Below are 27,151 nucleotides of genomic sequence, written 5' to 3' on the forward strand. Positions count from 1 at the left end.
AAAAAAGTTAAATTGGACTTGGAAAAGGTTCAGAAAAGGGCAACAAAAATGATTAGGGGTATGAAACGGCTTCCATATGAGGAGAGATTAATAACACTGGGACTTTTCATCTTGAAAAAGAGACTTCTAAGGGGAATATGATAGAGGTCTATAAAATCATGACTGGTGTGGAGAAAGTAAATAAGGAAGTGTTTATTTACTCCTTTTCATAACACGTGAACGAGAGGCCACCAAATGAAATGAATAGGCAGCAGGTTTAAAACAAACCAAAGGAAGTATTTTTTCACACAACACATAGTCAACCTGTGGAACTCCTTGCCAGAGGATGTTGTGAAGGGCAAGACTATAACAGGGTTCTAAAAAGAACTAGATACATTCATGGAGGATAGGTCCATCAATGGCTATTAGCCAGGATGGGCAGGGATGGTGTCTCTAGCCTCTGTTTGCCAGAAGCTGGGAATGTGCGACTAGGGATGGATCACTTGATGATCACCTGTTCTGTTCATTTCCTCTGGGGCACTTGGCATTGGCTGCTGTCAGAAGACAGGATGCTAGGCTAGATGGACCTTTGGTCTGACTCAGTATGGCAATTCGTATGTTCTTATTATTACTATTGAAATGAAAATTTTGTGAGGTTCCCCAATATACAAATAAGGTACTTTGTGCCTGCCTCAGAACTTACTTTTGAAATGAAATGTAATGAAATGTAACAAAGTGGCAACAAAACAGTAGAGTGTTTGAAGAGGGACAGATTGACGGTGATAAGATTATGTGGATCCTGAGCAAAGACTTAAGCATGGTATGGTCGAGCAGAAATTTGAAAAGCTAACTTTTTTTTTTTTAAGTGCAAGTAGAAATAAATAAATGCCATTCTCTCCTTTTTTATTTTCTCTCTACCAGTTTGTGGTTAGTTTTCTTTTGCACTTTTTTAAACATAGTGATTCGAGTAGAAGTGGGGCTTTTTTTCATGTTCAAAAAGATCAAGAAATGTTTTGACAGATTCTTCAGGGGCATTGCTGAACACACACATCTTCTTTTTGTTGCTTGAGATTTGGCCAGTCTGAGAGATAATGTGTTATAATCTTAGTCTGCAGTCTGGCTAGACTAATTAACCTGTATTTGGTTAGAGATCTTTACTGATCTTTACTTTACTGATATTTACAGATTTTGATGTAAATATATTTATCATATGGTCCAAAAAAAATCAACATTTTTGCTGCAGACTTTACTGATGTTCCCCTGCCAGCTGAGGTGGAAGGGTAGTATTGAATGTTCATAAACATAATCATTCAAAGTACTATTGTATATTTTTAGCATGTCCTCAAGTTTACGCACTCATACAGTGTTTACATGGAAACAATTCAGTGTGCATAAAGAGGTGTAGGGTGTGGGTGGGTGCGCGTGCATGCAGAGGGATGTTTTCCTGGACATTTTAAATAGTTTTACCTTTTGGAAAAATATATTTTTCTTGAAATTCATATTTTGGGGATTATATCTATGGTACTGTGGCTCATTGACTCATAGACTTTAAGCAAGAAGGGACCACCATGATCATCGAATCTGATCTGCGCACTGCAGGCCACAGAACCTCAGCGTCCTACTCCTGTAATAGACCTATAACCTTTGATTGAGTTACTGAAGTCTTCAAATCATAATTTAAAGACTTGGAGTCACAGAGAAGCCACCAATTAAATGCTTTAGAGAAGAATCACTAATCTTACATTTTCTAAAACTTGGATTAACGCTTCTTACTCTTAAGATTAATTAAGATTTCAGTTTGTAAGAAAGGCAGTAAAACCAGGTAAAAATATCAGTACTTTTATAAATCATTCTAAAAATCGGAGTGAAAAAGATGGCAAGAGTTTAATAGTAACTTATGGCAAAAGTAATTCATTTCAGTAATATGGCAGTGCGCTCTCTCGTTGACCCTATGTCATAGAATCATAGAATATCAGGGTTGGAAGGGACCTCAGGAGGTCATCTAGTCCAACCCCCTGCTCAAAGCAGGACCAATCCCCAATTAAATCATCCCAGCCAGGGCTTTGTCAAGCCTGACCTTAAAAACTTCTAAGGAAGGAGATTCTACCACCTCCCTAGGTAACACATTCCAGTGTTTCACCACCTTCTTGGTGAAAAAGTTTTTCCTAATATCCAACCTAAACCTCCCTCACTGCAACTTGAGACCATTACTCCTTGTCCTGTCCTCTTCTACCACTGAGAATAGTCTAGAACCATCCTCTCTGGAACCACCTCTCAGGTAGTTGAAAGTAGCTATCAAATCCCCCCTCATTCTTCTCTTCTGCAGACTAAATAATCCCAGTTCCGTCAGCCTCTCCTCATAAGTCATGTGTTCCAGACCCCTAATCATTTTTGTTGCCCTTCGCTGGACTCTCTCCAATTTATCCACATCCTTCTTGTAGTGCGGGGCCCAAAACTGGACACAGTACTCCAGATGAGGCCTCACCAATGTCGAATAGAGGGGAACGATCACGTCCCTCGATCTGCTCGCTATGCCCCTACTTATACATCCCAAAATGCCATTGGCCTTCTTGGCAACAAGGGCACACTGCTGACTCATATCCAGCTTCTCGTCCACTGTCACCCCTAGGTCCTTTTCCGCAGAACTGCTGCCTAGCCATTCGGTCCCTAGTCTGTAGCGGTGCATTGGGTTCTTCCGTCCTAAGTGCAGGACCCTGCACTTATCCTTATTGAACCTCATCAGATTTCTTTTGGCCCAATCCTCCAATTTGTCTAGGTCCCTCTGTATCCTATCCCTGCCCTCCAGCGTATCTACCACTCCTCCTAGTTTAGTATCATCTGCAAATTTGCTGAGGGTGCAATCCACACCATCCTCCAGATCATTTATGAAGATATTGAACAAAACCGGCCCCAGGACCGACCCCTGGGGCACTCCACTTGACACCGGCTGCCAACTAGACATGGAGCCATTGATCACTACCCGTTGAGCCCGACAATCTAGCCAGCTTTCTATCCACCTTATCAGCCATTCATCCAGCCCATACTTCTTTAACTTACTGGCAAAAGTACTGTGGGAGACCACGTCAAAAGCTTTGCTAAAGTCAAGGAACAACATGTCCACTGCTTTTCCCTCATCCACAGAACCAGTAATCTCATCATAGAAGGCGATTAGATTAGTCAGGCATGACCTTTCCTTGGTGAATCCATGCTGACTGTTCCTGATCACTTTCCTCTCATGTAAGTGCTTCAGGATTGATTCTTTGAGGACCTGCTCCATGATTTTTCCGGGGACTGAGGTGAGGCTGACTGCCCTGTAGTTCCCAGGATCCTCCTCCTTCCCTTTTTTAAAGATTGGCACTACATTAGCCTTTTTCCAGTCATCTGGGACTTCCCCCGTTCGCCACGAGTTTTCAAAGATAATGGCCAATGGCTCTGCAATCACAGCCGCCAATTCCTTTAGCACTCTCGGATGCAACTCGTCCGGCCCCATGGACTTGTGCACGTCCAGCTTTTCTAAATAGTCCCTAACCACCTCTTTCTCCACTGAGGGCTGGCTATCTACACACAGGGTGTCCCTTCAGCTATCGAGTGAGCAGTGCTGCTTAGCCCATTTTCATGGTCTCCTAGTCACAAACATACAGTCTGTTTGTTTTACACCACCTGTACCTTTTAATCCTCAGTTTCCACACATGGTGGACATAGGACAGATATACAACAGAAGGAGCCTTTCAACCAGCTTTTTCCCTTCTCTGTTTATCCTCTAAGCTCCTCCCCTTGCTTCCTGTTTCTCCCAGTTATATATCCTCCCCATTACTAAGCCCATTAGCCCAACAATTGCCACCAAATGTCAGTAATTCCCCCCCACACACACACACTAGGGGTCCAGTGAAAATCCAGTGAAAAAAATAGTATGGGATCATGTAATTGAAGACTCTATGATCGTGCATATGCACAAAGGGGCTGAATTGCGATTGCACAGGTAACCTTAACTGTGGCATTCCCTAACTTTTGAGTGCCCCCCTCCGCCCCCTCTGCTATCTTGCCCCATCACTAAGGTATTTAAGTATTTTGGGGACGTTGGATATATGTACAGGGGAAGTGTAGGTGTGTAGCACACAATTAAGGCTTATGTCGAGAGCATGTTCCTGTGGATTGGAAGTTCTCAGTTAAGATGTGTGTTCTGTGTGATCACTGCACTCTGTGCAAAACATTTTATTTATTTTTATTGAAGGATGGTTTGTGTGCTTACTGTTTGTTTGTTTTTGTTTTGTTTATCTGTGTTATGGAAGCTCTCAAAAGCCCCAGACAAGTTCAAGACCCCTTTGTATATGGTCCCTGCCCTAAGAACTTAAGACAAATTTGAAACAAGATTGAGCAAGCGAGTGTAACGAACCATTGAAGGGAAGCTTGGAAGGAAGATTGCGAGGGGTAGTAAGGCCACTTGGTTGCATTGTTTGGCTGTTGCACATCTCTATAGTTCCAGATCACACTCCTGTTCATTCTCACTTGTATGTACGCTCTTGGACAAAACAATGGTGGGTGAGCTGACTAAATATGAGATACAGTTGAAATATTTACAGTTAAAATAGTTTCTGACAATCCAAAGAAGCCTGGAGAATTCATAAAGAATGTTTGTTCTGAGTGCATTTTGTTAGACAAGTTTTGGACCAGTGGAAAAAATGCATAACTAAATTTGTCTGGACACCTTATCCTCTTATAAACAAACTTCAATACATTCATCTTAATAGCTAAATGAATACAGACAGTTAAGCAATAAGAATGCTTTACACTGACAACGAAACTTGTTAAACATTTTTGGCAAGCGTAGACAAGTTAAAGACTATTCAGCTTTGAAAGCAACAGGTGTTACTTCATTACAAATATATTCCTGTAATTAAAATGAGGAATGACATTTAATAACTTTTTTTCTGAGTCATGTCAACCACACTTCTGTTGGGATGTTCCATCTTATATTGACCAAGTCAGAGTAAACTTAGACTTCTAGTACATTCAGAATTTCTTATTTAACAAAACACCCCAATTTCCAATTCTGGGATTTAAATATCAGCATTATAGCAACTGAAGTAGTTAACTTAAAATCCAGTGTGGCTTTCTTCAAAATTCTGTATTCTAGAATGTTCTCCTGACATAAGGTTTGTATTTAATTTCCTTGACTTGTGGTGGTGATTGGTTGTCTTTGTATTTTGTAGTTCACAAGTGTGCCAGAGATGTTTCAGAAAAACACTAAGACAAGTCTTGCCCTCAAAGATCTCATAATTTAAACAATGGATTTAACAGGCAAATGAGGTCACAACATACATCAGGAAGGGTGGTGGTTGCTGGGTGGGGGTGGAGCAGAAGGCAGAGTTGCAGATCACAAAACACAGAGCAAAGTGTGTGACAGCCAGAGACAGAGTATTCTCAGTTGAGGTAATCCTGCTATGGAATGAACTTTCAGAGAAGATTAGATGAATCCAGAGTCTGACTGTCTTTAGGAAATGCTACAAAACTTTCCTTTTTGATAATGCTTTTCCACCGTGACCCAAATGACATTCACATTATTAGCTTTCATTTTTTCATTAGCTTTTATTTGTTCTGCCAAAACAAACAAACCATACCTAGAGTTAAGATAGAAATATGTTTTCCAAAATTTCTCTATTTTTGACTAAGTAGCCTTCTTTTATAAATGTTTACTGAAAGACACAACCGTGAGTGTTTTATCAAATAATACTTCATCTGACAACAGCTTCCCCTTAAAATATAACATGCACAGAAATGAAAGAAACTTGGTTGGAAAACTGTTTCAGAAGTTTTGAAAAGAAAGTAGAAAAATACTCAGGCAACAGGTTTTTTAAAAGAAAAGTTTCACATCTGTTTACAGAAATTCAATATGTAACTAAACAAGAAGAAATCTTCTCTGATTTTTTCCCAGCCCGTTGTCAAACATCTTTGATTTTGTTTGTGCCATCCCTTCAGTCAGGAGACCATATAACTGGTTGTGCTTTCAGGCTAGGAAATACTTTACAACTAGGTGTTTTTGCTTCCTGTTCCCAGAGACTGAGTCTAAAAATTCTTAAGTGAATTTAGTGCTGGGGTGAAGTGTTGAATTGCCAGCCATGGACACTGAAATAATGTAATATTGATGTACTTTGGCAACAGTTTGCCAATTATTGTTGGTGATGGTGGATTGTTTTGTGATGTGGACAACTTCCTGCTAAGCATTAGACTCAGATGATCCCATTTCATGTATGCTGACATGCATTTCTTTAGCAAATTGGGGCGGGGGATGGGGTGGGAAGGGGAGGAGATGATTGCAGGGCCCATTGTCTGACCTTTGTTTTCTTGGCTAGTCCCTTTGGGGGTGTGTAACTGTAGAGTTGCACTCGTAAAATAGGAAGATGGTGATGCACTCTGGCCGCACATTGTTGGATCATTTTATTTTTATTTTTTGGAAAGGTGGGGAAGGCAAGGAAGAGAAATGTAGAAGCTCTTCAAATGTAGAAGGAGTTCTGGTTCTTGTGCATTCAAGGTCCTCATCAGTTTTAACATTTTAACTCTTAATATTCTTAACCGTTAATCCTACTGTGACTGATAGTGATTCTCATTGTGAGCTGTGGAGTGTTGCTGTTCTTTTTTTTCCTTAATTACTGTTGTCTTGCCACTCCTTGTTCCTTCTATTGTCCTCTGATAACCCTGAAAATATGCCTAATCACAGTGAGATATGGCAGCCAAACCTGGATGGTGAGCACAGGAACACAGTCTGTATGTAAAGTCACCAGTGTCTTCCTTGCAATTGCTCCCTATAGTGAGGAGTTTGCTTGATGCTCTTCTATGCCTCTAGCAGGGAGCTCTTCCTCCTCCCCACCTCCCCTCCCCCCACTTTCTTTACACATAAATGGAACAGTCTCAACCCACATTAAGGAGACTTTCTGTCTTTTCTCCCAAAAGTAGCAATTTAGTGGCACTAGTGCAAAGGATAAAACCCTCCTTCCCCTTTCACTGTACTTGAGGAATTGTGTTGATTTTGGGCATTCTCCATTTCTGCATACCCTGGGAGCAAATGATACTTGGGATTCAAATGACCTTTCCCATATACAGGGCCGCTTTACGGGTGGGTAACCACCCAGGGCACTATGGTCTCGACTCCACCTGCTTGCTGTTCCATCTGTTGAGCGGCCACCCGGTGCTTGGGGAGCAGTACTTAAAGGGTGCCAAAGAAAGTTCTCCCAGAGCGCCATTTTCCCTAAGGCAGGCCCTGTCCATGTACTATATTGTGCTACAGAATGATAGCTAGAAATGCCCAGTGATGGCTACGGCTAATGGCTCTAAAGTTTGGTTAATGACCGCTCCAGTCCTTATCCCATCTCCTGATGCTGCTAACAAGGGTGCCTGGTCTGAGGTGGTATTTTGTATGGGGACGGGTATCTTGCCTAATAAGAACTGGACCACTTCAGATGAACACTTAAGTCTTTTGGCCACTGATGTCCTGGTTTGGGCTTGAATTGATGGTTATGAAAAGAAATATTGTGTAAGCTATTACAAATCATGTGAGCCATCAGATCCCAAATTAGTGTTTCTCCACCACGATAATTCCATTATATAGGATTTTATTGCTATTACGGTACATTTTCCCTCAAGTGTTAGAGGAAAATGCATTCTGGTAATCTGGGTAAATATTTTAAAGTATTTGACTGTAAGCTACTGCTGTTTACATGTTTAAATATAAGCCATTTCCTGTACCTTCTGAAAAGCCATAACCTGTTGCCAACACACTCACTCCTCATCCACTGGTCACTTAGATGCTGGCTGTAGAATAGAATAATAAAAACAAACCACATGGGGGAGGAAAACCAAAGCCATCAGTGGAAACTGCTGCTCCCCTTTTGTAATTGAGTGCAAAAAATAAATAAATTGTAGGTGCAGTAAGTGCAGTGTATTCAGCCCCTGCCCCCCTCCCTCCCCCATTTTAAGGACAGTAAACTGGATTTAAAATGTCCGAAATGGGCACCATTGAAAACTAAAACCACAAATCTAAAATCTTCAGTAGGAAACTAAACAGAAATCAGAAACAAGCATTCTGTTTAAACATTACCAGAGATAACCACTGTTCCAGTTTACACAAGAGATTCCATTGCAGGCAGGTACTGAACATCGTCCTTGCACTCGAATTTTGACCTGAAAACACCACTGTTGTTCCACTCCTCAGCCTTTCTTGAGCAGGCATTGTCACTTGTTTTATGTGGAAATTGTAGACAAGGAGATATATAAAAATAATTGGATGTGTGTCCTATGTTGTTGTGTATATTTAGTGTTTGTTGCATTACAGAAAAGATCTCCTAGCTTTTGGCTGTGCTGAACTCTGTGGATTCCTTCTTGGGGTCTGAATGAGCAAGGTAGTGTAAACAACTGAAGATAGGACAAACACAGGGACCACGCTGATGATCAGTCTAGATAGGAGGATAAGTGAAACTGCTCTTGTTTTACGTCAGTATAATCTGGGACGCTGCAAAGGAGTCAGAATTCTGTTTGGACAAAGAAAATAGACAAATACAGAGTCCTGAAAGTGCAGGATCACAAACAGTATTTCCAGTATATTTTAATTCCCTGGGCCTTCATGCAGCTCTTGGGCTAACTTTAACAGCAAACAAGCTCGGTCTTGAAAATTTTAACAGAGCAGCTACTTGCAGAGAGTATTGCTACATGGACAGGTGAAGGGAAAACTTTTGTTTATTCGGTCAGTGAGTCATATTAAAAAAAAAAAAAAATCGTGAAAGCACATCAAACATTACATTGTTAGCCCTGGAGAGAATTTCAGTAATTCTCCAGAGCGCCTAGTTCCCCATGAATGACATGGGATTAGACCCAACATTTGGAGACATTTATATTACTGGCACCTATAGCCTGGTAAAACATGGTGTACTTACTTAGCTTGGCCAAAACAGCTTCCCCTAACCTAGAGGTTTCTGAGACTTCTTCTCAGTGGTCCTGATTTTTGTAGCCTGTCAGGTTGAGGAAGAAACAGAGCATTAGAATTAGCAAGAGAGTGTAATAATTCTAAAGAAACTGAATAATACATCTGATGTAGAAGAAAAACCATCATATGTTGGCTACAGGCCCTCATTATCTTATATTAACCTAGTTTTGTTCAGATTTTTTTAAAAAGCAAATTAGGCCTTTTTGTGTGGACTGAAAAACAGAACTCTTGAACTACGTTTCTCCAGCAGTTCTTGCAGTTTTCCAGGTTTCACTGTTGTGAAAGGATATGTCACATGTGGGGCAAGCAGTAGTGGTCAGACAGGTATGAGGAATAACAAATAAAAATGAGTCTGTGAAAGGGAAAGGAGATGTATTCACAAATAGCAGACCATTTGAAAGTTTCTAAAATATCTGGAGTCTTATTTCATTTGTCAGAATACTGCAGCAATTTTTAATTCATATAACAACTTTAAAAAGAGTGACAAATATTAACATTATGGGATTTTATATGTTGTTGTTAAATCTAACCTGGGACAACTGTCAACAGTATTGACAGTTCCTTTGTAAATGCTGAGTGCAAAGTATCTTTTAGACGTGGAAGAGCAGAGAGCCAAAAATAAGGGGCATCTCAAAATATCTGTTGACTTAGGGATTTGTTGCATATGTAACAAACTGGCTATAGTGTGCGCCAAATGCAAAGTGAACCAGGAGCTGTGCTGCAAAGTTGGCACAGTGTTCTAATTGTTTTTAAATAGTCTGCAGTGTCAAAAGCAGCTGGTTAACCTAAGTACCATTACTAATTAAAGAGAACCAGAATCAGTGCGGAATGCAAGATCACTACAGCCTTACAAGGGCAGATCTAGGTCTTTAACAGTTCCTGGAGCCAGAATGTAATGTAGTCAAAGAAACAATCAGAGCCAAGATGGAAGTGGTCTCTGCCAGTATTTCAGCACAAAATTAAAGTTTGGAGACACGCTGATACCTTGGAAAATGCTTAAACTGTAGATAGATAATTAATAATAAATTAATTGTTTAGCCACTGCTGTTTACCTAATTTAGAGAGCTGATGGTGAAATTCTGGGTCATGACTGGGTAAACAGCAGGGGACTGGTTTTAGTTCTGGCTTTACCCTTACACATGCTACAAAAGCTGAGTATCTGAGTTTCACCAGCCACTGAGGTTTTATATTTTTCGTATGTTTCATGGCATGCTGTGCTGTACACAAGCCTATTCTAATCTGACCTTCCAACTTTCTGTGAACATTAATATAATTGCCCGTATTTGAAGGCATGCAAGAACTGAGAGTTGAAAGCAGCTTTTGGAAAAATTTAATTTAAATATCTAGAATTTTGTTTGCACTGTGGGCAGAAAAAGTGGGGATTGTTATTTCTTTGCACACAGTTGTATTTGTTAGTTGTAGGTGGAATAAATGTTAATAAAAGAAAAATGGGTATCCAACAATGTCTGAATAATATAGTCACTTGCTCTACTGTGCTAGTTAGTCATACTGTACTATTTAGAAATGCATGTTCATGGAAAGTGTTTTCTGGAATTGCAGACCCTTGACAAATCCAGGGTGACTTCAGCATGAGATAATCACCTTGTGCAGTACTACTTGTTGTGTGGAATAATTCCTTACTTAGCTAAAGAGACTTCTGTACTGAAATGTTTGGAGCCTGGAAACTTCACATTCTCAGAGATTTATAGAGTGGCAAGCATTGTACTTCAGAGAAAAAGCTTTAGAGAAAGCTTGTGTAGATTGACCAAAGGGAAAGTAAACAAAGCATACATGTAACCAAAACAATGTCTTTAATTGAATTGAGAAGCACATATAAGGAGTTGCTAGCACAACGTATTTTGGTAGGCCCTGAATCAGTAAAAACAAGTTAACATTTCTCTTCTGTGTTTGGAAGATCCCTTCAGTATCAACACACTTTTATGGTACGCCATTCTCATAATTAATTCCATATATTATTAGCTTTACTGTGAAGGTGTTTTCCATCTTCTCTTAAATTCTATTTTTAATAATTGTGTGCTTCTTGCACATATGATGTATTTGCTTGGATCAGTGTTTTTCATAACTTAAAAACATAAATGGTTACCCCATGTCTCTTCCAGTACGGAAAATCACAGCTTTCAAAATCCTCTTTGTTTATATCTTTGAAGCTTTGTTGCATTTTGGTTGGCTGTTGTAGTGGAGTCCTTTCAAGATCAGTTACATCTTTTTGCTAACTGGAATGGGAGGGGAAAGCAATCCATGTAGGAAGGTAAACACTGCCAGGATCAGTCCTGTCGCTGGCAGTGGCAAGTGGCGGATGTTTCTGAGGAAGGCGTTATGCTTCCACTCCATATAGTGCAGTATAGGTTAAATGTCATTAGAATGCCCTAACCAGGGTCATATTTACTCAGGTACTGAAATACTCCTGCATCTGATCTGCCTGCATTAGTCCTCGTTCATTATTTTTACTGGTAAAGATGAACTTGCTGCTGGGAAGGAGACTGAGACCATGAATTAAAGTCCACATCATGCATTTAATTTTAAATTTAAACACAAGCTTAGAGTACACTTTGTGCTTCATCTGCTGCTTGAGATTGAATTCATTTCCACCCTCATCTTTGAAGTAGCAATAAGATACTGCTTCTACTCTAGTTCTACAGACTAGTTCCCTAGTTTGAGAGCACCACTCTATTAAAAGATTGGCGTTTCATTCTCACTATGTGTTTGCTTATAGACAGGAATAGATTCTCTTGTACACCAACTATTTTTAACTAATAAACTAGTTAACATTCTCATATGTAATGATGATAGCATGAGTTACAGAGGTGTCCTGAAATAGATAAATAGGACTCTGCTGTGTTCTGTGCATAAAACAGTGATGAAGATAATACATTTTTATATAAAACAGAGCAAAAGAGGTTCTCTAATTTCTGTTTCTAGAGAGAATTTTGTAAAATTTGTGCTACCATAATAAAGCAGTGGAAACACCTGATAGAGGAAATATGTTGAGCTTTTTATGAGCTTGTAAAGTACTTTCAGTTAGTTACTAAGGTACAAGCACTAACATGGATGTCTCTTCCCCACCAGTGAGGATGTCCTCCTGAGAATGCCAAAGGAAATTAAAGTATATGACAAATGGATAGTTAACAACACGTTTTAATTACTTGAGTGAGGTGATTCACTGCAATAATTTTAATTTACCCCTGTTTATTTCAGTTTGGTGTATCTTGATCTGTTTAAAGCTTATTTAATAGTAATTATACAGACCTAAACACTACCAGCTGTGCAGCTAAAAGACAAAATGAATTAGAGTCTTGGAAACAGTTACATATATGCTTTAAAGCAGGGGTTCACAACCTTTTTCATTCTGAGCCCCCCCCCCCCCCCCCAACATGCTATAAAAACTCCAAGGCCCACCTGTGCCACAACAACTGGTTTTCTGCATATAAAAGCCAGGGCTGGCGTTACAGGGTAGCAAGCAAGGCAGTTGCCTGGGTCCCCATTCCACAAGGGCCCCTGCGAAGCTAAGTTGCTCAGGCTTTGGCTTCAGCCCCGGGTGGCAGGGCTCAGGGCCCCAGGCTTCAGCTCCATGCAGTGGGGCTTCAGCTTTCTGCCATGGGCCCCGGTGAATCTAACACTGGCCATGCTTGGTGGACCCCCTGGAACCTGCCTGTGGCCCCTCCAGGGCCCCCCGGATCCTTGGTTAAAAACCACTGCTTTAAAGGACTTTTTATAGACAAGCTATAGAAGCTTCAGTTGCTTGTTCTGGGACTACTTCCTTTCAACACCTAATTGTTTAAGACATTTTACTTAGTTTTGTTTCCATTAATTACTTTCTGGTAATAATTAGTGCTTGCATATGTGGGAGTAGTGCACTATTATGGCTAGTTATGTGTTCATGTGTGTGAAATTCCCCAGTGTGCAATGTGGGCTGCTGTGTCTCCCTCCAGGCTCTGCTCACACAGCCACTAGCATGTAAAATCACTCTGGGCTGAATAAAATGAATCCATCCATGAATTAAATACAGGGCAACACCCGCATATCCCCAGTCCGAGTGTCGCTGCCCCAGAAATGTGCAATTTACACTGTTCAGTTCCCCTCTTGGACAGTGTAAGCTCGTAGTCATGTCATTGCAACAATGGATAATGATTGTCTTAAAGAAAAAGCTATGTAAATATAGGAACGCTCTTTCTCTATAGGTTGAGTTGTCTTTCAAAACTCAGAAATAGTATTAGACCTCTATGATGAGAACATACTTAAACAAACCTCCCAATATTTGCTGTGTTAAGGGATGTTCTCCATGATGTGGGGACTTACTTTTGCTAATACAATTTCATTTTGGTTGCAGCCTAAAAGTAATTAGTGTTTATGACCGGCTTTGGGAAGTCTGAGATGTAAAATACTTTAAGTGCAATAACCATATGTAAGTTACTAATTATATCAGTATTACAGATCAGTAATAATTCTCAGTTTATACTAAGCAATGACCCTCAGACATAGAACTTTTCACTACTCTTGTGAAGCCTGTACACTTACAAATATAAACTAATGCCTTCAGGAGGAATTTAAGGAGATTAGTCACACAGTAATCATAACTTTATTACTCTTTCATGCAAACAGTTGTAGGAATAGCCTTGGCATCCACACAACCATGCAATTCTAGGCTCGATTAGGGTGGTTAAATGACCCAGAGTAGTGAAGTTTTGTCTCTAAAATACATGGTTTTAAAAAAAAATTAAAAGCAAGGCTGAAAGGGAAGAGACCAAGGAAAGCATAATAAAAAGAATGAAGAATCAGCTTTTCCTGGTAGACAGAAACACTTTATTTGTAAAAGGCACCAATCACATCGTGCTGATGCTGTCTTTATTTGCCTTTCATGCTTGTGATCTAAAGTTTAATATTAGGTCTTTTATCTAATATTAAAGTCATAATCTAAAATCTTAACTGATTCCTGGCAAGATACATACTATTGTATTACCTTATTGTATGCAAGAGAGAAGCATTGTTAATTAACATGATATAGTTAGAATAATCCTTCAGACATTACTGGCCCTATTGTCTGTTGAGACTGAGCATATGAAGAAGACGGAAATCCACATGGCAACACCCACTTTTCCTTTTCTGAAATTTAAAATGAGCTCTAATTCTTAATGTGTTCTGAAGCTTGCTTTTACAAGTATTTTTTTCAATTGTTCTTAAAATGACTAAGATCATGTTAAGATTTTCAAAGATCTTACTTGTTAGTTAATGAAGCTCTTTCGCAGAGTGATACTAGTTCAGAATATGGAAATGAAATAAAAATTCAACCCCCAAATAAGGCTGTATTATTAAGTCATGCTTCCTAGTTAACTAGTAGAGGCAGGTAAAGGAATGCTTTTTGTAGTACTGATTGTCACACAGTCATGCATAACTAAATTGAACTAGACAGGGTGGATTTGATTTAAATCATGATTTAAATCTGTGACAGGGTCAGGCCTGATGGCTACAGGACAGTGATAGAAGGCAGATATATTAGCCCCAGGTTAACTAGATCCCTTTTCCCTGGGTAAGGTAACAGGGAAGGTTCCGGAACAATCAGGAACTTTCTGGAGACAATTAAGACAGGCTGATTAGAACACCTGCAGCCAATCAAGAAGCTGCTAGAATCAATTAAGACAGGCTAATCAGGGCACCTGGGTTTAAAAAGGAGCTCACTTCAATTTGTGGTGCATGTGTGAGGACCTGGGAGCAAGAGGCACTAGGAGCTGAGAGTGAGAATGCGTACTGTTGGAGGACTGAGGTGTACAAGCATTATCAGACAGCAGGAGGAAGGTCCTCTGGTGAGGATAAAGAAGGTGTTGGGAGGAGGCCATGGGGAAGTAGCCCAGGGAGTTGTAGCTGTCATACAGCTGTTCCAGGAAGCACTCTAGACAGCTGCATTTTACAGGGCCCTGGGCTGGAACCCGGAGTAGAGGGTGGGCCCGGGTTCCCCCCAAACCTCCCAACTCCTGGTCAGACACAAGAGGAGTTGATCTGGACTGTGGGTTCATGAAAACAGCCAAACTGAGGGCTGCCGTGAAGCTCCAAGGCAAGCAAAACTGCCAATAAGCGCAAGACCCACCAAGATAGAGGAGGAACTTTGTCACAAATCAAATTGATTTAAATCATGATTTAAATCATTAGCCAGGAAGACTCTATTTAATCATGGTTTTCTACATAGAAGTGCATTCATGTTGGTTGTTATAACCTTAATATATATTCTTCACAACTCAGAGATAGATGTAGGTTTCATTTTTAGAAGGTACACACTATACATTTTTAAACAGCGATTTATTTTGAAAACTTTTCAGATTAGTTTTACAGCTATATCAGAAAATGAATGATTGTTTGGTTATTTCATTTACTAAAGGTAATTGAAGCAGATATTTCTGAAGTCATTTGGGAGGTGAACGATCTCCAATTCAATAGGTTAATCATTAATATTTGGAGGATTTTCTTGCCATGCTGTATTAGGAGGAGAACATCACCAGACAGACATTTAAATTGTTTTATTTAACTAAAACAACAACATTAAGTATTCTGGATTTTTTTTCAACAGAAAACCTATAATATTTTAGCAAAAATCATATGTCCTTCACTTCTCACATTTATCTCCAGACTTCTTCTTGTCCGGATCTATTCTACCCCCAACAATCTTCTATTCATTGAACCTTTTGAAACTTTGCACTTTTAGAGAGAGGTAAGGGATTGACTATGTGTACACAAATTTGCAGAGGGACAACAGAGTTGAGGTCTGTTATTTTTCACCTCTCTATATTTAAAAACATTTTTGCTGTTAACAAGTATGTTACCTCTGGGGAGAGAAATCCAGTTTGAGAATTGCAAAACTAAGCGTCTCTGATGGTATCTTCTAGACTGAGTACTGAGCCCCATTGGGTCGATAGAAAGATTAACCTAAATAATCTATACAGAAGCCCCTGGAACCGCATATGATTGGGTCCCTAATCCATGAACTATTGGAACTCATTTACAAAACTTTTCTTAAACATTACATGAATATATTGTCTCATACCATAGAATTAGAATTTATAATCTGTATTCCATGATGAGATATCTTCGAGTTATAATATATCTTAATTAAAACTATCTTTAGATATTTTTTTCTCAAAAAGCATTTTATCAAAAAAATCCAATTTAAACCAAAAAAATCTGATTTTTTTTTTTAAATCATTGATTTTTATCTGGAACTAGAAGTGGCAAGTCATGTTTAAGGTTCCAGTGTGCTAAGTCTCTATTTACCTATTTATTAAAGAACTTCACAAAAATAGTCAGAATTTTAAATAATGTTTAATATGATTTTAGTTATTCTCAGTCATACTCATTACAATTGATGTCACGTACTTTTTTTTTTACTGTAATAGTTGTGCGCTTGATTAACATTACAGAAATTTAAATCCACAGAGTATCTTGCTCTAGAAGATTTTGCTGTTCATTTGTTTTCCATGAGATATGTGGTGCAATCTTGGCCCTGTTGAAGTCAGTGTCAAAACTCTGACTTCACTAGGGCCCAGATTTCACTCTTGGTATTTGTTTAAGGATAGACATTCCTCTACCTACTGTTGATGTTACCAACAGATTTTGGATGACATAAACTCGGGGTGTGTTGAAAATAGCTTTTATGTACAGATCCTCTGCTTTGTTGTTAAACACATTAAAGTACGCTATCTAAGAACGTGATTTACTAAACACTTTAATGCCACAGAACTCTGCATAGGAATGTAAAAGCAACACGTGTGCAAATAAATTACTTTTGCAGTTTTTGTGGCCACTGTGTGAAAATCAATGCATGTTCTGTATAGACTTACTAATTCAAACCTAAAATACTGCTATTGTCCTACAAGTAAATATTCCATACAAAATGCTTTACCTCACCCTTATTCTGACACCTCCCCCCCCCCCCCCGCAAAAAATATATATATAATAAAAGCATGAGGAAGGTAAAATAGTCACAGTAGGACATAGAGTAAAGAGACAAGATATTCTTTCTCGTGTCCACCATTTTGTTGCTGCTCTGATGAATGTTTATTTGTGAAGCTCTGGTTAGTGTGGTTTCAGCGCTTCTGGTGTAAATTTTTTTGTCTGATGTTTACATCTGTCACATACACACATTGTATGCATTGTTGTTGTAGCCGTGTTGGTCCCATGATGTTAGAGAGACAAGTTCGATGAGGTAATATCTGTTGTTGTACCAATTTCTGTTGGTGAGACAGGCAAACTTTCAAGCTTTCACAGAGCTCGTCTTTGGTCTAGGAAATGTACTCAGAATGTCAGAGCTAAATCCAAAGTAGCATAAGTAGTTAACACATACTTCAAGGGACTATTCAGTGAGAAGTGGCCCATTAACACCTGTCCAGTCATGGGGTGGGGGAAAGCTGGGGTATTGTGGGTTACAGATTGCTGCAATAAACTATAAATCGAGTGTCTTTATGCAGTCAATTTTTAGTATCTAGCAGAGTTATGAATTTAAGTTCCCAGGCTCATCTTTTGAAAGTGTTGTGCAGGTTTCCTTTGAGGATGAGGACTGAGAGGTCAGATATGGAGTGATCACTTTGTGAAAAGTGTTTACCCACTGGTGATAGGGTCTTTTCGTCTTATCACATTTCTTTTAAGAGTGCAGTAATTGTCTTTTTTTCACCCACATAGTTGTTGGAGCATTTAGTTATTTTTTAGGCCTTGTCTACACTATGAAGTAGTTGTCCGCAAAAGTTATGCCACTTTAATTAAAACCACTGTTGCATGTCCACACTAGCTTCTTGTGTCATCCGGGTGCATCCACACTAACAGCTCTTGCATCGACTCAGAGAGCAGTGCACTGTGGTAGCTATTCCACTGTGCAACTGGCCAGAGAGTGCTTTGGGAAGGGTTTGCAATGCCTCATGGGACAGGAACAGCATCACATGACACAGGTTTCTCAATCCCATCCTTCCAGGGGCATCCAAGTAGATTGTCAGCTGCTTTTCACCCCACTGAAGGGGTGCGGGGAGAGGAGAGTGGTGTGTCTGCGGCGGGGGAGACAGCAGGCTGACTGATCTATTCTGAGGTGGGGGAGGGGGTCACCTTCCCACCCCCACATCTGCCCCTGGCTCTGCTCGGCACACTGGTCTCTCCTGAAGCAGCCCGCTCTGACTGCCTGCTTATGGGTCTGTGATTCCCTCCGAGTTCTCCCACAGCCTCCTCATCTGTGGGGAGCAGCATCCCGAGCTGCTCTGGGAGCTCTCCGTGCTGAGGCATGTCAAAGCAGCGCAGCAGTCCCGTCCCTGCAGCCGCAGTCTGCCTGCCGCTGTGCTCCAGTGCAGGGCAGAACAGGAGCCTTCCACATTAATGATTTGCTCTTTGTTCCCCCAACGGAGCCGCACGCTCAGCTGTCAGATACTTCCCGGAACTTTGAAAAGGGAGGGGCGCATGTCTGCAGGGCAGCAGAGATCAAACCAGTGAGCAGAGCGGTCACAGCAGGCATTATGGGATACTGGGGGAAGCCAGTTCTGTCGACAGAACAAACAGCAGAGTCTGCACTGATGCTTTGTTGCTTTAACTTTGCCGCAAAAAGCTTTATGCCTCTTGTTGAGGTAGTTTTGTTTTGTCGACTAAACAGCGGTTTTGCCACCAAAAGTAGCGTTGTAGTGTGGACACCTCCCCTGTTTCGTCGGCAAAAGGCAATTTTTCCCGACAAAACTTTGTAGTGTGGACAAAGCCTTAGTTTAGTTGTTATTGGGCCATAAATGTATTGTGAAAATCCCTGTGACTGGACAGGTTTAAGACTAGAAACAGGTTGTCGTGGCTCAATCCAAGTAACATGATGAAATGCAGTCCCAATAATACGTATTTTGAAGAAGGAGAAATCCTATTTCCCCCAATAAGTCACATTGGTTCCTTTTGTGGCATTGTGTTGTGCTTTGTTTGTTTGTTACACATTCTTCTTACCAAGGTCTAAATAGTATTTTTCTGTCATTGTGAAACAGCCCGCTGGAAGCTATGTCAGGAAAATATACAGAAGCTGCTCATTTGTCAGTTAAATATGCATTTCATAATCTTCCTGGAAGTACTGCACCAGAGAGAGAGACATTAACTAAAATGTTAGCTTGTGGTAGAAACAAAAAACAAGGAAACTTTAAAGTGAACATCCATTCCTTGTCTCCATACTTGCACCTTTCCTTTTCATGGTGAATTACAGTTATGATCTTAACTTTGAAGCCCTTGGACATGTAGTTTGTTAGTTTGATAGAACCTTAGTATTCCTTATACATAGTTATTTCTGCTGTTCTTTTGAATTGATTATTCCAGAATTTCCATCTTGAGCAATGGACATTTGACTTCCATATGTTACATGCTGTCATTGTTGATTATGAAAATCTGACACAGTTAAACCATTACACGGACAAATTTGGGATATTTCACATACATTTGGCATGGTCAGCAAAACTTGTCCCATGTACTGGTCTTCCAGTTTTTTTCTAGAAATAGAGTGGGAATTAGTATACACATGACACCCTACCTCAAACATCCGAAGGCTCTGCTGTCCTAAAACGTCACTCAATTTTTGTTTTGGTAGTTCTTGTTTTGTTTGAAAGTAGAATCTAGAATTTCCTTGAAATGCATTTTCTAACATCTTGGAATTGATGACCTTAAAATCCTATTATCAGTACTAGTGTATCTCCTTTGATGTCAGGATTTTTGAGAATCTTCAAAAGTATATATGGGAACGTCAAATGTGGAAACTTACTTTGTTTTTGTCTAAGAGTAGAAACTTCTATAACAGTTAAAATAACTAAAACTAACCTTAAAACATTATTTCTCATCTAATTCATGTAGAAAACTATAGACGGATGAATAGATCTTTGAAGCTTTTCTTTGATACTCTGGGTTAATCATTATCTCTTATGAATGTTTCACAATGTAAGAAAGGTCATTGAGTAAAAAGTAGTTTTTAAAATTTGTGAACAAAAATAGTGCATGGCAAATACTCTAGAGGTCTTAAGATTTATAGCGCCTGCATTTATAATGTCATCTCTGTTCACAGCTTTCTGCTGCTCGGCTGCTGCATTTTAATGTACGGTAGTGTCTCTGGCGGTTTGCTAAAATGTCCATTCACGGAAATGTTTCTATCGCAGTTCTAGGGAAGGGTTAAAATCAGTAAGTACACGTGACATATGCAAACTATGAATCATTCCAATAGATCTGTTCAACTCTCCTGCCTGCCCAGGCAGCAGGCAGATGCTGTTCCCTTGGTTGCCATGGCAATCCTGCCTGTACTATAATAAAGCCCAGCCCAGATCCTTCCTTAGGCAGACCTCTGCGGCTGTTTCACCTAGCTCATTGTTTTTCCTCTAGAGGAGGAGGAGAGAAAGGGAAGGAACTGATTGAACAGATTAGGATACCAAAGGCAGCAGCAGTTTTTCATCTGCTTATAGCCTCTCGAGCCTTATTCAGGGAGAATTCAGAGCATGGCAGGCTCTTGATTTGTAAGATTCAGATGGGCTTGCAGGCAGCTGTGCTAGCCAACAACATCCTCAAGAGTGTATTTCCTAGTGGTATAGAGAGAGGAGCGAAAGTGTGTAGCGACTTGTAATGGGGTGGAGAAAGTCTCTCTGCTGACTACTTGTACAGCAGTTTATCATTCCCTGCTACATTCCTCCGTTCTGAAGCCCCCTTCCAAGAAGAGAGCTGATGTCATCCAGAAGATCTTTTGGCAGGCTCTGAGCAGCCGGCAAGTCCAGTCTTGAAGGCAGCAGACTTAACACAGTTCCCCTTCAGCTTCATTTTGCGTGACTACCTTGGGATTTGTGTGCCTCCGGAAATGAAAATCTCCTAACACGGTTCTGAGGATTAAGTGTGACCTGTGAGAAGGGGATTCTGTGATCACGGATACCTGGCTTCATAGTAAAAGACTTGGATTTATTGGTCAGAAGACCGTATCACTTTGTCCAGTGAATGGATTGTATGAAAGCATCAGAAATCTGTGAAACATACTGTTGCCTGAAAGCCTGCCAGGCAAGAAGAATAAGATTCCTTCTAGAATTCTAATATTAAAAATATACATATATCTTGGCTTTAAAAGGAGCTGTGTTTTTTCCTGTTCTACAATGAGAAAGTAAGAGAACAATTCTATGCTTGTAAATAGACAAACTGTTTTCAAGTAACTATTTTCAGAAGTTAAACCTTAATTTTCTTTTGTTTACATGGCTGATAAAAATTAAATTTATTTTGATGAGGTTCTTTGGTAATTGGAAATCTGATTTGTAAGTAAGAAGATATGCCTTTTTATTTCTTTATTTGAGAAATACCAACCTCCACCACATATACCTTCTGTTATTTAAAAATACTGACGTCAATGTTTTAGTCTAGTGCTATTTATTTACACTAGACTGTCAAAAATATTTTATAGACTATTTTTCTGCAAAACAAACAGCGCTGTGAGGAGTATAGAGAATTAAAAAGAATAAATTGACATTGAATATTGATCCCCTCTTTTTTTTCCCCCGCCCGGAACAATGGATTACCTTGGAGACAAACTGACAGTGGCACAAACTCACATGACCCAGTGGATGGGGACAGTGCGTAGATCCTTACAGGAGGCACTAAATTTAGTCACAACTGCAGTTGCTCATGAACGGACTAGCGGGGAGGGTGGAAGCAGAACTCCCTTCAAGCGAACCTCCTCCTTCAGGCATTTTGCATCCCGGAGCAGAGAATCATTTCGAAGGTTTTCAGTGCGGAGTCAGCAGAGGTTCTCCTCCCTGAGGAAGAGGCAAGCCAGTTCAGAGCCACCAGACCTTGTAAGCAATGCCCCCTTTTTAGTTCTCCAAAGGTAGATAACTTTTATGATAAAAATTAAGGAAGTTTTTCATGGCAGCATCTTGGCCAGGAACACTGATCTGTGTCATGTCAACTTTTCAGTTTAAAAATATTTTCCAAAGCACTTGTAATGCTGCCTGTTTGTAAATGAGCTGGGCTTTTTCTGTAGTGTAAATAGAAATTTCCATTAACTCTCATTGGTCAAAGATAATTTATACAAGTTTTTGACAAAAAACTAACTTTGGTGTTCTCTTAAAACTAAGATAGGACAAAGATCTAGTCTGTAATTGGCAAAAGTTAGTCCGAAGCTGCTTTGTATTTGGTATGCAGATGGGGAACACATTTGCCCAATGTAGCTTCTTACTTGATGTGTACATTTGTTCTTTTCATTTTTAATGACAGTGCTTTAGGTGAAATAATTAATGTAGACTGGTAAAAAGAATCAAGGTGCTATCACCTTGCAGCTAATAGTAAACCAATAATATTGGCCAATAAGGGACTAAAAGCTTGTTTGTTCTTACATAATTAATTTTTTAGTATTATGAAATACAGAATTTATGGCCCACACTGGAATCTGCAGGGCATAATTTAATGAGAGCATGTGAGGATGATCTGGCTTGCTCTCCATACACTATGACTTTGGGTCATGTGGAACCATTTTTTGATTAAATGTCTTTTTCTTTTGTGGGGTTATCTTCAGAAAATGCACACTTTCTTGTTAAATAACTAGCAAGACAAGGTGATAAGAGAAATGCACACTGCATAGGGAAGAGTTTTTTATGCTTATGAGGGTGTAAGAATTCTCCAGGCCACATAAAAGGTCAATTTGAGACACTCTGAAGTGGTATGGCGATTGGGGATCCTGCTCTTGTTCCTACCTAGCAGATTTCTGCCAGGCTTAGTTGACAAATCACCATAAAATGTTTGGGCAAAAGATAAACCTCTGTAGTTCATAATCTGTATCTATGCATTGTAAAGCCACAAGGTTTCAGGTAGTTCCAACTGCTGTTTTCCTAGTGAACTAAAAGAAAAGGTAGAACACCCAGCTCATTCTAATGGTTAAATGAACCAAGTCACTTTTAAACATATGTTTTATTGGGAAGGAATTTAATAAATGGCTACAAACATTTAAAGAATAGTTCAACAAATTGTAAAGCAGACTTCTGATTTAGGGCTTGCTTTTGCACCATTGAAAGAAGGGAGTTTTACCTTGATTTCAATGGGAGCAGGATCAAGCCCTTCATTTCTAGTGTCTAGATAAACCACGAATGGCCCTATCGTGTGAACTTGTTCAGAATTTTTTTTAGAAAGCAATATGCCTTCCTAAAGCCTAGAGGCATGGATAGAGTTGATGGGGGCTAATTGGGATTTGTTCATTGTGTGCTTTATGTAAAGCATGCATTCCTCAGAAAGGTGTGGCATCTGCACACACAAATCCTGCTAATATTTCATCAGCAATAAAACCTAAAAAACTTTATTGGTCTGACTTGTTATTCATTTACTGTTTGGCAGCTCGGCTAAAGAAACTGAAAAAGATGTGTTGTCAAAGAAGCACAAAAGCAGGAAAGAGGCAAGTTTAGTTGGAAACAAATGTAATGGGCGGGGGGGAAGCACCTCATGGGAAATTGTGACACTACACAGTTAGAGTTGTCAAAATGAAAAACAATTTAAAATTATCATGCGAAAGTGATACAAATATATGGTTTCAGAAATAGAAAGGAATGGAGTCTGCCTCTTGCTTAACAGGTCATTTAGAAGTAACACAGCAAAACTTCCCACTGCTTACAGCGTAGAAAATCTTCCTGAAAGGTAGGGTGGCCTCTGAACTTACTACTCATGCAGGTAGGCACCAGAGCCACTTTAGGTCTGAATCCTGCAAACATTTATGTATGTGTTTAACTTTAAGTATGTGAGTAGTTTAACTGAAATAATATCAATATTTTCAAAGTTAAGCATTTGCATGATTCAATTTAACCAAAATAGCCTAGGGATATAGGGACTTAGAATTACAAGCTTCGTTTTGATTGTTGTCAACCTAAAACAATTCTTAAAAAGAAAAGTCCCTACATAATGGAGTTTATATTCAGTATGATTCAGTATCTGGCTGTACTTTCACAGCAATTTTACCTTTCTGACTGGGGCTGAATATTGCTCGGGCATGCAGGAGTGAAATTAGGAAGGCCAAATCACACCTGGAGGTGCAGCTAGAAAGAGATGTTAAGAGTAACAAGAAGGGTTGCTTCAGGTATGTTAGCAACAAGAAGAAAGTCAAGGAAAGTGTGGCCCCCTTACTGAATGAGGGACGCAACCTAATGACAGAGGATGTGGAAAAAGCTAATGTACTCAATGCTTTTTTTGCCTCTGTCTTCATGAACAAGGTCAGCTCCCAGACTGCTGCACTGGGCAGCACAGCATGGGGAGGAGGTGAGCAGCTCTCTGTGAGGAAAGAAGTAGTTCGGGACTATTTAGGAAAGCTGGACGAGCACAAGTCCATGGGGCCGGATGTGCTGCATCCGAGAGTGCTAAAGGAGTTGGCGGATGTGATTGCAGAGCCATTGGCCATTATCTTTGAAAATCCATGGCAATCGGGGGAGGTCCCGGATGACTGGAAAAAGGCTAATGTAGTGCCCATCTTTAAAAAAGGTAAGAAGGAGGATCCTGGGAACTACAGAGCACTCAGCCTCACCTCAGTCCCCGGAAAAATCATGGAGCAGGTCCTCAAGGAATCAATTTTGAAGCACTTAGAGGAGAGGAAAGTGATCAGGAACAGTCAGCATGGTTTCACCAAGGGCAAGTCATGCCTGACTAATCTAATTGCGTTCTATGATGAGATAACTGGCTCTGTGGATGAGGGAAAAGCAGTGGACATGTTGTTCCTTGACTTTAGCAAAGCTTTTGACGTGGTCTCCCACAGTACTCTTGCCAGTAAGTTAAAGAAGTATGGGCTGGATGAATGGCTGATAAGGTGGATAGAAAGCTGGCTAGATTGTCGGGCTCAACGGGTAGTGATCAATGGCTCCATGTCTAGTTGGCAGCTGGTATCAAGTGGAGTGCCCCAAGGGTCAGTCGTGGGGCTGGTTTTGTTCAATATCTTCATTAATGATCTAGAGGATGTTGTGGATTGCACCCTCAGCAAGTTTGCAGATGACACTAAACTGGGAGGAGAGATAGATACGCTGGAGGGTAGGGATAGGATACAGAGGGCCCTAGACAAATGAGAGGATTGGGCCAAAAGAAATCTGATGAGGTTCAACAAGGACAAGTGCAGAGTCCTGCGCTTAGGACGGAAGAATCCCATGCACCGCTACAGACTAGGGACCGAATGGCTAGGCAGGAGTTCTGCAGAAAAGGACCTAGGGGTTACAGTGGATGAGAAGCTGGATATGAGTCAACAGTGCGCCCTTGTTGCCAAGAAGACCAATGGCATTTTGGGATGTATAAGTAGGGGCATTGCCAGCAGATCGAGGGACGTGATCGTTCCCCTCTATTCGACATTGGTGAGGCCTCATCTGGAGTACTGTGTTCAGTTTTGGGCCCCACACTACAAGAAGGATGTGGAAAAATTGGAAAGCATCCAGCGGAGGGCAACAAAATTGATTAGGGGACTGGAACACGTGACTTATAAGGAGAGGCTGAGGGAACTGGGATTGTTTAGTCTGCGGAAGAGAAGAATGAGGGGGGGATTTGATTGCTGCTTTCAATTACCTGAAAGGGGGTTCCAAAGAGGATGGCTCTAGACTGTTCTCAGTGGTAGCAGATGGCAGAACAAGGAATAATGGTCTCAAGTTGCAGTGGGGGAGGTTTAGGTTGGATATTAGGAAAAACTTTTTCACTAGGAGGGTGGTGAAACACTGGAATGCGTTACCTAGGGAGGTGGTGGAATCTCCTTCCTTAGAAGTTTTTAAGGTCAGGCTTGACAAAGCCCTGACTGGGATGATTTAGTTGGGGATTGGTCCTGCTTTGAGCAGGGGGTTGGACTAGATGACCTCCTGAGGTCCCTTCCAATCCTGATATTCTATGATTCTATGAAATTGGAATTTGTTTTAGTACCTCCATGAAATCACTTATAAATTTTTATTAAATACCAATGTAGTTAAAACTGTGTGTAATCCATCATAAATGGATTAGTTGTTAATCATTTTTACAATGGTTGTGTAAGTTTGCTGTTGATTATTTTTTGTGGTGTACTTTCAAATGACAATGAAGATAAGCTTTTGCTTACTAGTTTGGGAGCTAGCTGTCCACAGACTGGCACCCAGTTCTTTCTAGGTGGAGCTGAATTCTTGTGTTCTGTTGCAGTATAACGCTGATTGAATGCTCAGTGTTGTACAAGACACCAAGGAACTTGCAAAAGTGAAGGTGAACTACATAGCTGAAATTACAGTTTATCTAAGGATACCAATGCCCCCAAAAGTAGTTTGGGTGAAGTGGAAGACTGTGCAGTAATAATTTTTATCTTAAAAAAAAAAATGTATCCACTCCTTCCCTTTGTGCCAATCCCTTCCATGAAAATCTCTGGACCTTCCTCACAGAATACCTATTAAAATATATTACAGTGCATTAGGAGGTGACAGGCTGATCTGTGAAATGATCACATGTGTGTTTTCTTGCTATGTGAGTTGCCTCATGGTACCATTTTGAAGAATTTTAATAATTTTTCAAGTGCATCATACTTAAAGGATTAGACTGGATGCTTCTTTTCCATAGTTTTATTTTTCCATATTTGCTAATTATTTTGTACTGAAATCAGTGATTTCTCTTTTATCTCCTGTGGAACCCTGCAGACATGTTTTCATGCAGAGTTTGTAACTCAATTTCCATGGCCACAGACTGATGTAACAAACACTGCATGATGGGCCAGGTCCTCCCCAGCCACCAGGAAGCTTCACAATGCTCTAATGATTTAATTTAGGCTTACTTGTCTCTTAAAAGATTTTCTAGCCTAGGGCAATCCACAGGTGACGCAGTCTCAGTATTTCCTATACTTCCCCCTTCATGCAGCTAGAGCACACATGTATCATTGCAGTAGTGCTAAATTGCACTAGAGGTCTAACCTAGCACAGAGAAGTCCCAGAATCAGGGAGTGGAAAGGTGACTTAAAATAACCTTCACCTCCTTGGACCACACGCTTCAGTTCTTGGCTTCAGCTGAGGATCAGGGGCAGTAACTTCTGTCTGGATCTTGCAGAAGCAGATACTGGGCTATGAGGGAGAATAATTAGAGAAACAGCTCAGGGAATAGACACACCATGATAGATCAACAAAATTGGTTTTGGTGTAAATGTTAGATTCTTCTATTGTGAAATCTCCTTTCCTCTCTTTGGTGCTTTTCTTTTCTGGTCCTTCCCGTTTCTTTGTTTACATCTCT

The 27,151-nt window shown here is 40.2% G+C and overlaps 1 protein-coding gene across 4 annotated transcripts in view; it reads left to right on the forward strand.

Moving 5' to 3' along the window:
* Positions 1–27,151, forward strand: part of KIAA1671 (KIAA1671 ortholog) — a 152,297-nt gene that overhangs the window by 61,259 nt on the left and 63,887 nt on the right. The window contains exon 1 of one of the 4 annotated variants that reach the window (XM_074973258.1): positions 21,262–21,765. The exons of the other annotated variants lie outside the window; for them this stretch is intronic. Coding sequence (XP_074829359.1) covers positions 21,481–21,765 — 285 coding nt within the window. The 5' untranslated portion in view covers positions 21,262–21,480. Of the gene's footprint in view, positions 1–21,261; positions 21,766–27,151 lie in introns of those variants that run through there. 4 annotated transcript variants of the gene reach the window in all.

This window comes from Natator depressus, chromosome 15 (assembly GCF_965152275.1).
Source record: "Natator depressus isolate rNatDep1 chromosome 15, rNatDep2.hap1, whole genome shotgun sequence".
NCBI classification, from domain to species: Eukaryota; Metazoa; Chordata; order Testudines; family Cheloniidae; genus Natator; species Natator depressus.